Raw genomic sequence first — 16,402 nt, forward strand, 5'->3', positions numbered from 1 at the left:
GACAGACGTGACAGAGTCTGGAGACGCCGTGGAGAGCGATCTGCTGCCTGCAACATCCTTCAGCATGACCGGTTTGGCAGTGGGTCAGTAATGGTGTGGGGTGGCATTTCTTTGGAGGGCCACACAGCCCTCCATGTGCTCGCCAGAGGTAGCCTGACTGCCATTAGGTACTGAGATGAGATCCTCAGACCCCTTGTGAGACCATATGCTGGTGCGGTTGGCCCTGGGTTCCTCCTAATGCAGGACAATGCTAGACCTCATGTGGCTGGAGTGTGTCAGCAGTTCCTGCAAGATGAAGGCACTGAAGCTATGGACTGGCCCGCCCGTTCCCCAGACCTGAAATCGATTGAGCACATCTGGGACATCATGTCTCGCTCCATCCACCAACGTCAAGTTGCACCACAGACTGTCCAGGAGTTGGCGGATGCTTTAGTCCAGGTCTGGGAGGAGATCCCTCAGGAGACCATCCGCCACCTCATCAGGAGCATGCCCAGGCGTTGTAGGGAGGTCATACAGGCACGTGGAGGCCACACACAATACTGAGCCTCATTTTGACTTGTTTTAAGGACATTACATCAAAGTTGGATCAGCCTGTAGTGTGTTTTTCCACTTTAATTTTGTGTGTGACTCCAAATCCAGGCCTCCATTGGTTAATAAATTTGATTTCCATTGATGATTTTTGTGTGATTTTGTTGTCAGCACATTCAACTTTGTACAGAACAAAGTATTCAATGAGAATATTTCATTCATTCAGATCTAGGATGTGTTATTTGAGTGTTCCCTTTATTTTTTTGAGCGGTGTATATAGAATATATATAGAAATTATATATATATATATATATATATATATATATATATATATATATATATATATATATAGAATATAAATGATAAACAATATAGTCTGTCTGTTTGATCCCCACAGTTAAAACATGATGGACTCTTATATTAATGTCACATCTAACATGAACAGTAGAGTGTATTATATAATTTGTCATTGTTACTACCAATAAAAACAAAAGTAATATTTTATTAATAACCCACTTATATAATCTATAATTGTATTACTAATAAAAAAGTAAAAGATAAATAAAAAATGAAAACAATGTCTTAGATAGAGGTGAAATAAACACTGCGCACATCAGTTCAGCAGTATGAGTGCAGGACCAGGAGGTTCTGGAGTTGAATCAGGTTAATTAATATGTAAATTAAGGGAAAATTAGGGTCAAATTAATAATAAACACAAACACAACCTTCTCTGCTGTGTTTGTTTCCGCTGCCCACGGAACTACCCGGAACTCCAATACCTAGGGAGATGCGGGCGTACTGCGTCACGGCTGACGCACGCACGTAGTCGATATAAGAGCGCCGGGCGCCGGCGCTTCTTCCGCAGTGCAGATACTCCTGTGCGTTAGCATTCGCAGCGTTAGCATCGTTAGCATGGAGAGCACCGCCATTACTCTGCTGTGTGACGGAGCGGGGAGGATGCTCTTTAAGAAGGGCTCAGAGAGCCCGCTGGACCGCCCGGACCGGCCCGACCGCGGCCTGGAGGGACTACAGGCATCGTCCGGACCCGCTAGTAAGGCCTCCATGGGCGGAGGATCGCTGCCCGAGTCCCCGGAGTCCGACGACTTCGTGCCCGACTTCGGCGGCAGCGCCCTGGTGGAGGACACCCGCCGGCTCATCGGCGGTTTTTACCGCGGATATATCGGCCAGAAGACCCGGAACAAGCACCCTTCCCACGGCACGATGAGCAGGGTGGTGGAGGGGGTGATCCACAAGCACAGTATCGCGTACAACGGTGAGTAAACACGGCTTCGTTTTCGAATCTTCCCGTTCCACCTTAAATGGCGCAGCAGTTGCATTATGACGCCGCTGGCGTCATAATGCAACTGCTGCGCCATTTAAGGTGGAACGGGGAGTTCAAAATAAAGGACAGCGAATGGGAGTAAATAGTTAAGCTAACGGCTAAGGGGCACAATGGAGAGGCCTGTGCGTGGTTTTATCCCCTTAAAGGAGAGTTTTTGGTCTGAATTTGTTTGTATTTGTAGTGTTTACGATCGTTTTTTGGCTTGTTTCATGTCACTCTGTGTTGCTGTTGTACACAACACTGTGCAGTACGTTACTGTGTGTTGCACCACACCTCACTGTGTTGCATTAGTGCCCGCTAATGAGTCATGTTTGCTTGTTTTTGTTTATTTTCCGCTGGTTTCTGTGGGCACATCTAGGTCTGTAGATGAGTCAGTCAGTGGCGTGTGGGTGTGTGTATATGTACAGATCTATGGGTAAAGCTGTAGTCTTACAGCCTGTGTGTCTTTATCACGGTTCGCGGCTGGGCTGTGCTGCGTGCGTGTGGTGGAGGGTTCCTGGAACTGAGGCCCAGTTTCACTCTGAGAAACTGCGCTTATCAGCAGCGCATGCACTTCGCTGGAAAAACGCCGTCCAAAACTAGAGATACAGACACGCTCATACGCTTCACCCCCACTTAGGATAGAAATACAGACGCTGTTTTACACGTTGAGTCATAGCCCATACCGCACCTTTAATCAAAAACGCAGACTGCAGCTTTAATAGAATCTGAGTTAGTTCGTTTACTGGTTCCTGTGTAGCGTATAGTACTGCATATTTGACAGTCTGTCAAAAGCAGAAGTTAAGCGCAAGTTTCCCAGAACTGGATTAAGCCTAATTCTAGAAGGGAGTTTCCAGTGGTGGTTCACCACGAAAGCGGCAGGTTAGGCTGAAACCAAGTCGGGGAAATTTTGCCTTGTACATTACATCATTATATTCAATCATTACTTTTGCTATTATTATTATTATTATATTTTATAGTATTACATGACATTACACCACATTATACCATATTACATAACTGTATGTAAACCTTTTATGTTAATTCACTACATCACATTGCATTACAAGGTAGTACAGTGCATTATAATGCATAAGATTACATTTTATTTCACATTGTTTAATGTAATTGCATTAAATAACATTAAAACACTTACATTGTGCTTTATTAGATTGGATATTATATTACATAGTAAAACATTATTTATTTTACATTAGCTTTGTTGTATTAAGTAGCACTATATGTTACACATTATAGCATATTATATTCTGTTAGATTAGATTTCACATTGCATTACTGCTCAGTGTCTTCTGATTAGACTGGATTGCTCTGTGCTGCGCTGTATTGATGATTGATGATGATTAGTTTGAGGTTATAGTGGTTGAATTCCTGGAGGTGTTTCCAGATCAGATTAGCCTGAGAGTTTAACCTGTTTATCAGCCTCCTGCCCACACACTTGGGGGAAAAACACACCAAAACAAACCCAAACCCAGCCACAGTCTTCCAACTGCAGCAGGGACCGTACCTGCGGGGCAGTCCTGGAGGCGGTAAAGGTCTCTGGGGTGTTTGTGCCGTTCAGGGGATTTTCCTGCTATAGGTCAACACCTTAAAGACGGCGCACTCAGAGTAAACAGGCTGTGGGATGTGAAGTAGTGTTAGAGTGGTGGAGCCACAGCCAGGCCACAAAAGTCCCAGACATTTCCTGCTGCAGAGGTGTTTATACATGATTAGAACCATCCTGTGGTCGCTTGGATGAATGACAGTGCTGTGTTTGCTGCAGGAATGAGGAATGGAAATGATATTTGCATTGGATCTTGATGCAAATATTTGCTATCCTTATTTGCATTGTGCCACAAAAAGTGCAGCTCTGTAGGTGTGCAGAGAGCATAAAAACCAAAGGAAGTGAAACTAGATTATAGATTAAAATGTTTATTTTTGGTTTAAATGAAAAAATAAAACAAATACTGAAGCACATACATACAGTGAGTCTCTTATTTCTAAAATAAAAAAGCTCTAAAATGTTCATGTAATCCATTCTGAATACAGAATGACTGTAATACACCACAGGAAGTGTAGGGGGCGATATGGCTTCTACTGTTTCATTTAAAAAGCTCTGTAATGTTCATATGATCCACACAGTCACTCTGACAGACTGTAATACACTACAGGAAGTGTAGGGGGCGATATGGCTTCTACTGTTTCATTTAAAAAGCTCTATAATGTTCATATGATCCACACAGTCACTCTGACAGACTGTAATACACTACAGGAAGTGTAGGGGGCGCTCTATAATGTTAATATGATCCACACAGGCGTTGTGGAACTGAAGTAGGCGGTAGGTCAGTCATCGTTAGCTGTAGCTCTAGTGGTTGATGTGTGGTGGTTTCTCTCCTCAGGTATGGTCCAGCGGCTCAATCTGAAAGAGCAGGACGATAGCATGGAGCTTATTAGCAGCGTGGCGAAGACCCTGTTCAGTGATGGGACCACCAACTGGGGGCGGATTGCCAGTCTGGTGGCGTTCGGTGCGGTGGTCTGTGAACAGCTGAAGGAAGCAGACAGAGAACAGTGTGTGGAGAACGTCATACAACACATTTCAACGTACCTCAGCACAGACCAGCGACAGTGGCTCATCAACAACAAAGCCTGGGTGAGTCCAGCAAAGCAGTATATTCACTCATATCTTTACCAGAATAACGGCGTTCTGCCATAAGGGGGCTGCTTAGACCCCGTCTACCCCACCTAATGAGTAATGCGGGGGCAGTAGAGGGCAGTAATGGATAGTATAAGGTTAGGTAGTGTAGTATTGGGCTGTGTGGTGTAGTAATGGGTAATATGTTGTAGGAACTGGTAGTATTGAGAAGTAGTGGATAGGATGGTGTAGTAATAGGTGGTATTTGAGATGTCATTGGTAGGATTGAATAGAGTGGTGTAATATGGTGTGATATTGGACAGTGTGGGGTAGTATTTGGTAGAATGGTGTGGTGTTGGATAGTATGGTGTAGTAATGGGTAGTATTTGGTAGAATGGTGTGGTGTTGGATAGTATGGTGTAGTAATGGGTAGTATTTGGTAGAATGGTGTGGTGTTGGATAGTATGGTGTAGTAATGGGTAGTATTTGGTAGAATGGTGTGGTGTTGGATAGTATGGTGTAGTAATGGGTAGTATTTGGTAGAATGGTGTGGTGTTGGATAGTATGGTGTGGTAATGGGTAGTATTTGGTAGAATGGTGTGGTGTTGGATAGTATGGTGTAGTAATGGGTAGTATTTGGTAGAATGGTGTGGTGTTGGATAGTATGGTGTGGTAATGGGTAGTATTTGGTAGAATGGTGTGGTGTTGGATAGTATGGTGTAGTAATGGGTAGTATTTGGTAGAATGGTGTGGTGTTGGATAGTATGGTGTAGTAATGGGCAGTATTTGGTAGAATGGTGTGGTGTTGGATAGTATGGTGTAGTAATGAGTAGTATTTGGTAGAATGGTGTGGTGTTGGATAGTATGGTGTAGTAATGGGTAGTATTTGGTAGAATGGTGTGGTGTTGGATAGTATGGTGTGGTAATGGGTAGTATTTGGTAGAATGGTGTATGATGTACTGGCTAGAATTATGTAATAAAGGGTGGAATTGGGCAGAGTAGTGTAATGTGTATGGTATATGGTGTAGTACTGGAAAGAATGGGGTGGTACTGGGTAGGACAGTGTAATATGGTGTACTATTAGATAGTATGGTGTAATATGGAGTATTACGGGGTAGAATGGTGTTATAATGGGTAGGATTGGGTAAAATTAGTATAATGGCGTAGTATAGGATAGTATAGCGTAGTAATCGGTAGTATAGTCTAATAATGGGTAATATTGGGTAGAATGATATAATATTGGGTACTATTAGATAGCATAGTATAGTTTGTTAGGCAGTGTGGGGTAGAATGGTGTAATAATGGGCAGTGTGGGGTAGAATGGTGTAATAATGGGCAGTGTTGGGTAGAATGGTGTAATAATGGGCAGTGTGGGGTAGAATGGTGTAGTAATGGGCAGTGTGAGGTAGAATGGTGTAGTAATGGGCAGTGTGGGGTAGAATGGTGTAGTAATGGGCAGTGTGGGGTAGAATGGTGTAGTAATGGGCAGTGTGGGGTAGAATGGTGTAGTAATGGGCAGTGTGGGGTAGAATGGTGTAGTAATGGGCAGTGTGAGGTAGAATGGTGTAGTAATGGGCAGTGTGGGGTAGAATGGTGTAATAATGGGCATTGTTGGGTAGAATGGTGTAGTAATGGGCAGTGTGAGGTAGAATGGTGTAATGTGGTGTATTGTTGGGTAGAATTGTGAAATATTTGGTAGAACAGTGAAATATTGGTTAGGCTGGTGTAATATGGTGTAGTGTGATAGTATGATAGTATGCTGCAGCACGTGGATGCAGCTCAACAGTTTTTGTAAATAAACCATTATTAACATATTTGAAGCGTTGAAGTCCAAGGCTTTAGTTTAGTCTAATACTGTGAGACATAGTCTGTTTTTACCCACAGTGCTGTGCGGTATGAATGAGACTCCATTGAGCGCTGTGGTCAGTAACTGTAGACAGCCTGAGTGTAGATGAGCTCTGTTTTTCCACTCTTTAATTATGCAGTCAGGTGTCTCACACCTGAGAGCAGCGTGGTCATGTGATCTGAGGCCGAGTTCTCAATGACCACCGCCTCATGACCTGCACTCAGGTAGCACAGCATCCATACTGTCCTTCACTGGGCCCTCTGCTGCACTGAATCAGAGGAGCAGAATGTTTGTCTGCACTGAAGTATCAGTTTATTTATTTTACTGTACATTACAGCAGTGTTATATTTCTCTGTAGCATTGATCCATAAACAAATGGTGTAAAAGTGATAAATATTCACAGATAAATGACCAGTGATGTTACTGGTGAACAGAATGTGTCTCCTATCACTGAATGTCTTGTTTATTGACCCGTTGTTTGTTTTTTTGTGTTTCAGGATGGTTTTGTGGAGTTCTTCCGCGAGGACGACTCCGAGTCGCGCGTGCGGAACGCTCTTATGGCCTTCGCAGGATTCGCCGGTCTGGGGGCAGGGCTAGCACTACTGATGCGCTGATTGGGTTGGGGCCCCAAGCGCAGTTACAAACATGAATGTTCGTTGGGTCCGATGGAGACCACGCCCCTCTGAGAGACTACAACCAGCCAGTCACAATCAGCCGGCCGGCCAATCAGAGTGCTGCGATTGTGCTAGCCCTGTAACACGTTTCATTGGAGAGGCAACGAAGATTTCATTGAAATGTTTATCTACTGGGTTCATGATATTCATGACGCTGAGCAGAGTTTAATGTTTAATTTAATGTTTCAGTACCTGTTATTTTGAGCTTCTGTCCTGCACTGGATCTCAGTGCTGCTGAGAGAGGAAGCAGGTCCAGCTCAGTGTGTACAGTCTGAAATTTTATTTTTATAAGAAATGTACTTGTGCCACTGCGGGATGAAATTAAACTGTTTCCTTTGACTCAGAGTCTGTGTTTGTGTACGTTTTTATTGATTTCATCAACTTCAGGGAAAGACTTTTAGTTTTAGCGCTGGAGCTACAAGGCTTGTGTAGCTCACAAGTAATGACCTTGACAAAAAAACATGTAGGCTGGCTAAAACACCCTTAAAGATGGTTCTTCAAGGGTTCTTTAGTGAAGACAGTGATTCTATATAGAACCATGAACACTCAGAACCATTGCCATGATTAAAGGTGATGATGAAATGCTTCTTCGAATTAATGGAGAATGAGCTGTAGATGGTTCTACATAGAATCCTATTGTAAATGTTTCTATATAGCACCAAACAGGGTTTTTCTATTATGAAGTCAAGCTTGACCCAATGAAAGAACCTTTTTTGGTGCTATAAAGAAAATGCTCTATATAGAACCATATATAACACAACTCCATCAATCTGAAGAACGATTTCACCATGCAGAGAACTCTTTAATCATGCAAATGGTTCTGACTGTTCATGGATCTATATAGAACCGTTGTCTTTACTAAAGAAATCTTTTTAGGAGTATTGGCAGCTGAATTTTGTTTGTACTTGTAGGTCCTACAGTCTCAGGTACTACTGAAGTCTATTACTGAACAACTTCACATGCTACGATTTGATTTAGGCACGCCATTAGCATCATGCTAATGTACCTGCTAGCTACGTTAGCCTCGTAGCTCCAATGCAGAACTAAAGAAGCAAAGTTCAGACACCAAACACGACTAAACTGACTGTTACCTTAGATTTTTATTTGTTACAGTAGGAACAGTCCGGTTAACTCAAATACTGAGTTAATTTGGTTCTCAGGGTGGAGTCCTCCCTGTGTTCCTGTCTTATTACTCATACTTTAATTTGACTTTGAGAACATTTAGAACGTTATTGCTAATTAGCACTACCTCACTGCTTCCTGTAGTGTATTACAGTCTGTCACTAATTTTGGTTCCTACCCTTAGGAACCAAAGTATACAAAGTTCTAAAACAGGCTCACAAACATATTAGCTGCCACTTTCTGAGCTATGAGCTGGGAAACTCAGTGGTTTCCTGACGCATCACACTGAGCTCTGAGGGACCATAAAAAGGCCTTAGGGAACATAGAACCCAGGGTGCATGAGAACGCTCCCATCAGAGTAACCTGCTTAACCAGCTGAGTCTATTTATAGGCGTGTTATTGTGTAGTTGCGTTGTCCCTGATAGAAAACCAGCTTAGACCAGCATCTGTTGTGTTTTGGATGCTGGCACGCTGGTCAACCAGCATGACCGTTCTGGGTGACCAGCCAAACCAGCACCAGACCAGTTTAGACCAGCTAAGCTGTATTTTTGAGTGGGAATGCAAAATATGTGGTGAACAAAAATGTCCTAAACGCAGTATGTTGTGCTCTGTGCACAGTTTTCCATGGAACGTCGCCGCATCCTGTGAATTGTGAGGTGGCTATGGTGCCGGAATGTGACTGAACTGGCAGAATTTTACCAGAATACCCAGCAGCTGTTGTTGGTGTATAAGGGTCGTTCTCCATTTGGAGACAATCTTAATATGTTCATTAACATTTCCTATTATCATATATGCAGAAAGGAGCTGAATTCCAGACATATCTTACAGTCACTGGTGTTATATGAATGTGGTGAAACACCAGTGACGGTGACTCAGTGACATTCTGGTTAAAACCAAGGATTTTGTAAATTGGCTGACTCATTGGCTGATCAGGTGACCTTGTGCAGCTATTTAAAATCAGTAATAAAATGATACATGGTATTATTTTGACAAACTTCTAATCACCCAGTCATTAAAGCACATAACACCGGTGACGCATAAAAGTTATGAGCTGCCTGATTATTAATAAATTAATGAAATACAGTGAGCGAGTGTGACTCACCTTCTCATGCCTTGAGCTGCTTCCTCTCTGGTGAGCCTCGACCCAAAGAGGCAGTTTAATAGAGCTAAAAAAACTGTGTTAAAATGTAATAAGAGTCCTGATAACACCAGTGACCACAATCTCTGAGTGAAATGAATTTTCTAAATAAAATACATATTTGTAAATGTAGCATTACGTTAATGATATATAAATATGAATCTGTTTTATATAAATTCCTCAGTTAAACCTCTTAAAAATATTTTATGTTAAAAATGGTTGAAAACTGGTTTTGTGCTGAGCTGTTTTACAGATACAGAGCGACTTTGAAACAGGATAAAAAAAGAAAAATCAGAGAATCAAAAGGGAAAAGTGTTATTTAATCTTAGATCAACTGTGTAAATGTACATATTTTTGGAGCTGTGACTGATATTTGAAGTGTCTTTTTAAGAGAATGACCCATCACAGTGTTGAAGCTTAATGAGAGACTCATATTCCTGTGTCATTTCAGTGAGCAGTGTTAAGTGTTAGCTTGTTATATAGCATTATTTATATTTCGGTTGCTTAGTGACCTCATAATTCAGAGTATTCCGAAACACTCACTGGAAAATGTGCTCAGGGAAGTTTGTGTTCAGGGTGAGGTGGTGGTGATTTTTCCCAGAATGCTGAGTTCACTAATACAGGCGTGATGCTAAGAGCAGAATGACTTCAGTGGTCAGGGTGCCTGATGTGACTGCGTCATACGAGAAGCAGAGCTAAATATAAATGGAACGTAAGTGTGATTTGGGGAAGTGTAGTATGTATTTGGACAGCAGTGGAATTTCTGCTGTGTGGTCTTTCCAACCCTTTTTCTTTCACACCGAGTCCGACCCTACGGAAACAGCACCGGTGCCAGAGTAGGTGATCGGGAGAGTCGGGAGAGTTCCTGATGGGCCGGTTACCGTACAGCTAATATCTAAACTCACGCATATGAGCACAAGAACACTCTAGGGTTCTGCTATTGCACACAATCTCAAGCTTGTACATTGATAAAAAGGGTTCTTTTAGTGTACAGAACCATGCACATTCAAAGAACCATTTGCATGCTAAAAGGGTTCTTTGCAGATGAAATGGTTCTTCAGATTGATGGAGAATGTGTTGGTTTTATATAGCACCAAAAAGGGTTCTGCTATTGTGCATGATCTCTAGCTTGCTGTGTCTTGCAGCGTGACTGAACTACATTAATATCACATCCTGCCTGCACTGATGCATTTCTCGGGGGGGCGGTGGCTGCGTGTGCTGTACGGTGACTTCTGGAGAATTTACATCATACTTTCTTAGAGTTATTTACTAATAGTGTGATCGCTTAGCAACAGAACCACAGTGATGCAGAACTGAGAACTGGTTACAGACGCTTACATAATTCACAGGTTAACTGGGACCAAAACCACATTATACTGGGTTCCAGCAGTGTGGAACGTGGGACATACCAATTTCCGACTGATTACACTCAAATAGTCAACAAAATCGTATAGAAGGTCTAGAAGGTCTTTTAGATCTTCAGAGAAGGTCTAATGATCTCTGTGAAATGAACTAATATTTGTCTGTAACTTTTATTTAGTATAGTCATCATACTTGTTGTATTTAAACTCTATGTATTTTAGTGATACTCTTATTCTGTTGTTATGTTTTGGTTGGAAATGAATGAATTAAACACCCAGCAGAAAATAATCCAATCAGGATTGTTTTCTGTGTGGTATCTAGGTAGATAGAGCAGGATGAGCTCTGCCATTGGTTATGTCTTCAGGAGCCAGACCTGGGAGTTGGATTACCTACCAACATAATGAGGAAGTGACAGAGGGGCCAACCGGTCGGCTTTTACAGATTACTTGATTTACAAGTTTTGGTATTTATGTCCTGAACTGAAATCCTAGCTCTAATAGTCACAGTTCATCACTGACATTTACATGTGGGAAACTCAGGATGATACATGAGGTACATATTGAGTGACATATAATGAGATTGTTAACCTTTTCCTGCCAGTATCTGCGTGAAACAGCATAGACCTGCACCAGACCGGCATAAACCAGTGCCAGACTGGTATAAACCAGCATAGTCCTGCACCAGACCAACATAAACCAGTGCAGCGCTGGTATAAACCAGGATAGACCTGCACCAGACCAACATAAACCAGTGCCAGACCAGTATAAACCAGGATAGACCTGCATCAGACCAGCATAAAACCGCATAGACCTGCACCAGACCAACATAAACCAGGTTAGAACAACACCAGAGCAGCATAAACCTGCATTTACATTTACAGCATTTAGCAGACGCTCTTATCCAGAGTGACTTACAGTGCTTTGTTGTCTATCTAGAGAAAGTATCTTTGCTAGTTACCAATAGGTCAGAGAGAAAGCCAGTCCTGAGCTCAGATACTGCTAGAAACAAAAGTCCATGTTGATACAGAGGTAAACACAGCGCAGTGCAATACATTTCAACAAGTGCAGTACAATACATTACAATAAAGACTTAACTCAGCGCTCACTTAAGGGCTGTTTACAGAGACGTGTCTTCAGTCTGCATTTCACCAGCACAGACCAGCATAAACTGGCAAAGACCAGCACCAGACCAGCATAAACCATGTTAGACCAGTATCAGCCCAGTATAAACCAGCACTTGGGTTTGCAACAGACCCAAAAAACTAGCATAGACCAGCACCAGAGCAGCTTGGACTAGCATAAACCAGCTTAGACCCACACCACACCAGTATAAACCAGCACAGACCTGCATTAGACCAGTATTATCAGCTGTCAGCTCCAGACCAGCTGAGACCAGCACCACACCAGTATAAACCAGCATAGACCTGCATCAGACCAGCATAAACCAGCTATCAGCTCCAGACCAGTTTAAACCAGCTTAGACCAGCTCCAGACTCCTGGGTGGAATTCATGCCAGTCTACATTGTTTTGCTTCGTCATTGCTGGCCAGTTTAAGAAAAGCTTGTAAAATATCGCTGTACTGTTCACGCTACACAACTTGCTGTCTTGAAATCTTGGTCATTTTGGTTTGCACATTACATGACTGATCAGCGACAGGTGTCACACATTACAAGACCTTTCATCAAGAGGAACCTCTGACAAGTTTGTCTGCTCTCCAAACTATGTCTTGTCACAAAGACACTCGCGAGAAGCGACACAGGGAATGATGCTGTATCTTGTGTGAGACAAAGATTTTTCTCTTCCAAAATGGATGTCAACAAGAAATAAATGATCCAAGTAGTTTGCGTGCTGATTTGCAGTGGAAAACCAAGGAGGACAAAAAAAAAAAATACAGGAGAAAAAATGGTTGATCTTGCATAGTTCCTCCCCTGGGTTCCCCTCACCCTGTGCACTACGCTCTCATTGGTTCTAGCTTGTTGTAGCATGCATCTGCCCGATCACATCCCTGTTCACATTGCAGGATTCGGTTTCCCCGACAGGTCCAGATGTTCCGCCTGCTTGATCTCTTATGGCTGTCTGCAAGGCATCGGCGAGTCTCTCAGATGGAGTCAATAAACAATTCACACAGTAATCAAGAGCTGGTTTGCAAGCCCTGGGCAAACACTGATTTGCCTCTGATGTGGGGGCTTCTCACGGTGATCTCCAAAAAGTGAAAAGGTGAGTGGAAAATCAAATTTAGTGTGAACTTAACAGCTACCTACCCGTGGTTTTATCTTGATCTTCATTTTCTTAACACGATCCAACTAGGGTTACGGTTGCAGTAGGGAAAGCCGAGAGGCCCAGAAGACCCTGTCCCCGCAACCTCCTCCAGCTCATTCTGGGGTATGCTGAGGTGCTCTCAGGCCAACTTGGAGATATAATCTGTCCAGCAGGTCCTGGGACAACCTTGGGGTTTCGTCCCAGTCGGTTGTGCCTGTTAAACCTCCACCGAGAGGTGGCCAGGGGGGCATCCTACTCAATGCCCGAACCACCTCAACTGGCTCCTCTCAGTATGTAGGAGTAGTGGCTCTACTTTGAGCTTCTCCCGCTGCTGCCTGTCCCAGCCTGTGGCCGACCTCAGCATCTCTTTTCCATTACTCGTAAACAAGATCCTTAGATACTTTAACTCAGAGGTGCTCGATTCTTGGCCTGGAGATCTACCACCCTGGAGAGTTCAGAGCCAACACACCTGGCTCTAACATTCAGTTCCTCTGAAGGCCTTCATTACCTGGATCAGGTGTGCTAGATTAGGGTAGGAGCTAAACTGTACAGGGTGGTAGATCTCCAGGACCAGGAATGGGCACCCCTGCTTTAACTCCTCCACCTGGGGCAGGTCCTCTCTCCTTACCTGGAGGGAGAAGACCTATGTGTTAGTCTTTCAAATCATTCAACATCATATACGAGAACTAGAGTGTTAATGGATATGATAAAGAAACCTGAACCCGACCCGTACCAATGTCCCAGCGACTTGTTTGAAATTTTAAACCGTTTCGTATTAGCAATCTTTTTTTAATTAGCATGACCGTTAGCTAGAGCTTTATCAAACATGTAGACTACTTTCCTGGGCAAAAAAATGAGCCCAAAGCCCAAAAATACCTGTATAATGGTGTTTACTGATGGTTTTGGCTGGTCAGAGTCCAGATTTAAACCCTGTAGAGAATATTTATGTGATGGAAAAATGCAAATCTGTTTAACATTTATATGTCTAACATTACGATCATTGTGCATAACCATCTGACATTTGAAATCTGAGTGACACAGTCTAAATTTTAATAAACTAGGGAGTTGAAGAGAGTACACTGATTCTGTGTGCTCATTCTCCTGACTTCCATTGAGCTCACGTAAGGTTCGACCTTCCTAACTGGGTCTATAATACATTTAACAAATGTTAATTTACCATCAAAATATGATCTCACTTTAAACACAAACTAGCGCGTCAATGTTTTTCAGCTGTTTGGAGACTGAATTCTGATATTTTGTCGGTTGATGAGTAGAAGAGCTGTAATGTCGATGTGGCAATAAACAATGTGCAGTAATTGTCTGCTTGACTATGTCAATGTGGTGAAATGTTTTTCTACAGTAAACCTCAGCTGTAATGAAGACGGTTCCCACACTGCTCTGCCTGTTAATGAAGAAATTCTGGCGTTTGGTTGTTTCCTTGGTGGAGAAACTTCTGTCTGAGCCTTAACACAACACATTCTTTCACTTTCCTTATCTGACCTTCACACAGAGCACAGAACCCAACACCAGCACCGCAACAAACTCTTTCTCTTTCTGTTCCCTCTCTTCTCTAGAAACTCTTTCCCGCCAGGTAGAAAAATCAACTGTGCTTTCCTTTTTCTTCGTTACATGCAGCAGCACATAAAACATTGACTAAACATCTCCCGGACATTGGTCCTCAATCTCTAAAATTGTCCTGAGTTTGTTCTTAAGTGTGTTCTTCTGAAAGGTCCTAATAAAAAGTCTTCGTCAGATTCATTACTTGTTCTTAAAGCGCAGAACTGTTCTCACCTTTGTGCTCTTGAGTGTGTGTAGATTCTGTTCTTACCTAAGAACAAACCCCACATAGAGAACATTGGTGAGTCAGAGTCTTCGTCAGGGTTTAAGAAGAAATTTCTACTTAAGAACGTTTGGTGAATAAGGCCCAATGACTTTTTTTTGTTTTATTTACAATAATAACTTTCTCAAAATATTGACTTACTCATGCGCCTTTCTGGCACAGTCTTTTTAAAAGTGTACACAGAATTAGTGGTTTAATGTAGTTCTGAGGTTTAGCTAGAACATTTTGTGTTCTAGCTTTCGTTTATTTTAACTGTACAAATCAGTGCACTGATAGTCATTCAGTCTGTTTTAAATGTAGCTTTGTGGTTTATCTAGAGTGTTCTGTAGTTTATCTGGAGCATTTTGTGTTCTAGCTTTACTTCTTTTTTACTGTAGAAATCAGTGCACTGATAGTCGTTCAGTCTGTTTCGAATGTAGTTCTGAGGCTTATCTAGAGCGTTCTGTGGTAAATCTAGAGCGTTCTGTGGTTTATCTAGAGCTCTCTTGTTTTAGTTTTAGTTCTTTTTTACTGTAGAAATCTGTGCAATGATAGTCATTCAGTCTGTTTTGGATGTAGTTCTGCGGTTTATCTAGAGTATTCTGTGGTTTATCTAGAGTGTTCTGTGGTTTATCTAGAGCGTTCTGTGTTCTAGTTTATTTTAGTGCTGAGGTTGAGCTCTATCATAGTGGAACAGTGAGAGTGAGGTCGGTATCGGAGGAGCTTTACTCTGACATCACTCTACAATTTCCTCCAAAATACCACATGGTCGCCTTGGCAACACCAGCTCACCACTCTCTCTCTCCCTGTCTCTGTAACCCTCTCTCTATCCTTTAACACTCTTTTTCTTTCTCTAACCTTCTTTCTCTTTCTGTTTTTGTGCTCTTCTTTCTCTCTCTGTAACATTTTAACTTCATATTTCTCTTCTCTTCTCTTTCATTTTCTCATCTTTTCACCTTCTTTATCTTTCTTTAGGTTTTCTCTCTTTCTTATTTTTTCTCTTTCTAGAACTTTTATAGTTTTCTTTTTAACTTTCTCTCTCTTACATTCTCTCATCTCTCTCTCTCTCTCTCGTCTTTGTCTCTCTATCTGCATTGTCACCCACAGTATCCGCTTTTCTCTGTATCTCTCTCGCTCTGTACGTCACTCAGCTGTTTCCTGCTTAGCCGAATGCCGAGCTGTGCACTGATGTTATATAATCTGTTTTTCTCTCTGTTGTCCTCTCGGCTCCTTGAAGCTCTGCCAGACTGCTCACCCGGAGAACGTTCTCAAAGAGTTCCTGAACCTGTAAAACCTCAGCAGCGTTTACGGTTCTGCTGCTCTAAAGCTCTTATTTCAGTACAGCTGTGCAACAGTGTGACAGTGAACCTCATATAAATCTACAGCCGAGACCCCTGAAGGGCTCTGGGGCTCAGAGTAGTTCACTGTAGAGCTGTACACTCTGGCAGATCATCACCCAGAATCTTTTAATTAACCTGTAAAATGTGCAGCTACTTTTTAAATTTGATATAAAGATTTACACACCAACACTACATGCAGCGATTCAGCACTGTCGACTGGGTGTCATAAACTAAACCATAAAAACAAACAAACAAAATAAGAAACCAGTGTAACAGAAAACAGAAAAAAAACAGAAAAAAAACATTGGCATTCTTAAAGTCCTCTGCACATTTCCTTACGTGTTACGGGCTCAGTGAACCCGAAA

The 16,402-nt window shown here is 42.3% G+C and overlaps 1 protein-coding gene across 1 annotated transcript; it reads left to right on the forward strand.

Annotated features, from left to right (window-relative positions):
* The first annotated feature begins 1,397 nt into the window (after nt 1-1,397).
* LOC118812809 (induced myeloid leukemia cell differentiation protein Mcl-1 homolog) lies at nt 1,398-7,343 on the forward strand. The gene is made up of 3 exons (XM_036577939.1): nt 1,398-1,801; nt 4,246-4,496; nt 6,822-7,343. Exons 1-3 carry the CDS (start codon nt 1,441-1,443, stop codon nt 6,936-6,938), a joined length of 729 nt encoding a protein of 242 aa, XP_036433832.1. The 5' UTR covers nt 1,398-1,440; the 3' UTR covers nt 6,939-7,343.
* The last annotated feature ends 9,059 nt before the right edge of the window (nt 7,344-16,402 follow it).

The sequence above is a fragment of the Colossoma macropomum genome, unplaced genomic scaffold (genome assembly GCF_904425465.1).
Source record: "Colossoma macropomum unplaced genomic scaffold, Colossoma_macropomum, whole genome shotgun sequence".
NCBI classification, from domain to species: domain Eukaryota; kingdom Metazoa; phylum Chordata; class Actinopteri; order Characiformes; family Serrasalmidae; genus Colossoma; species Colossoma macropomum.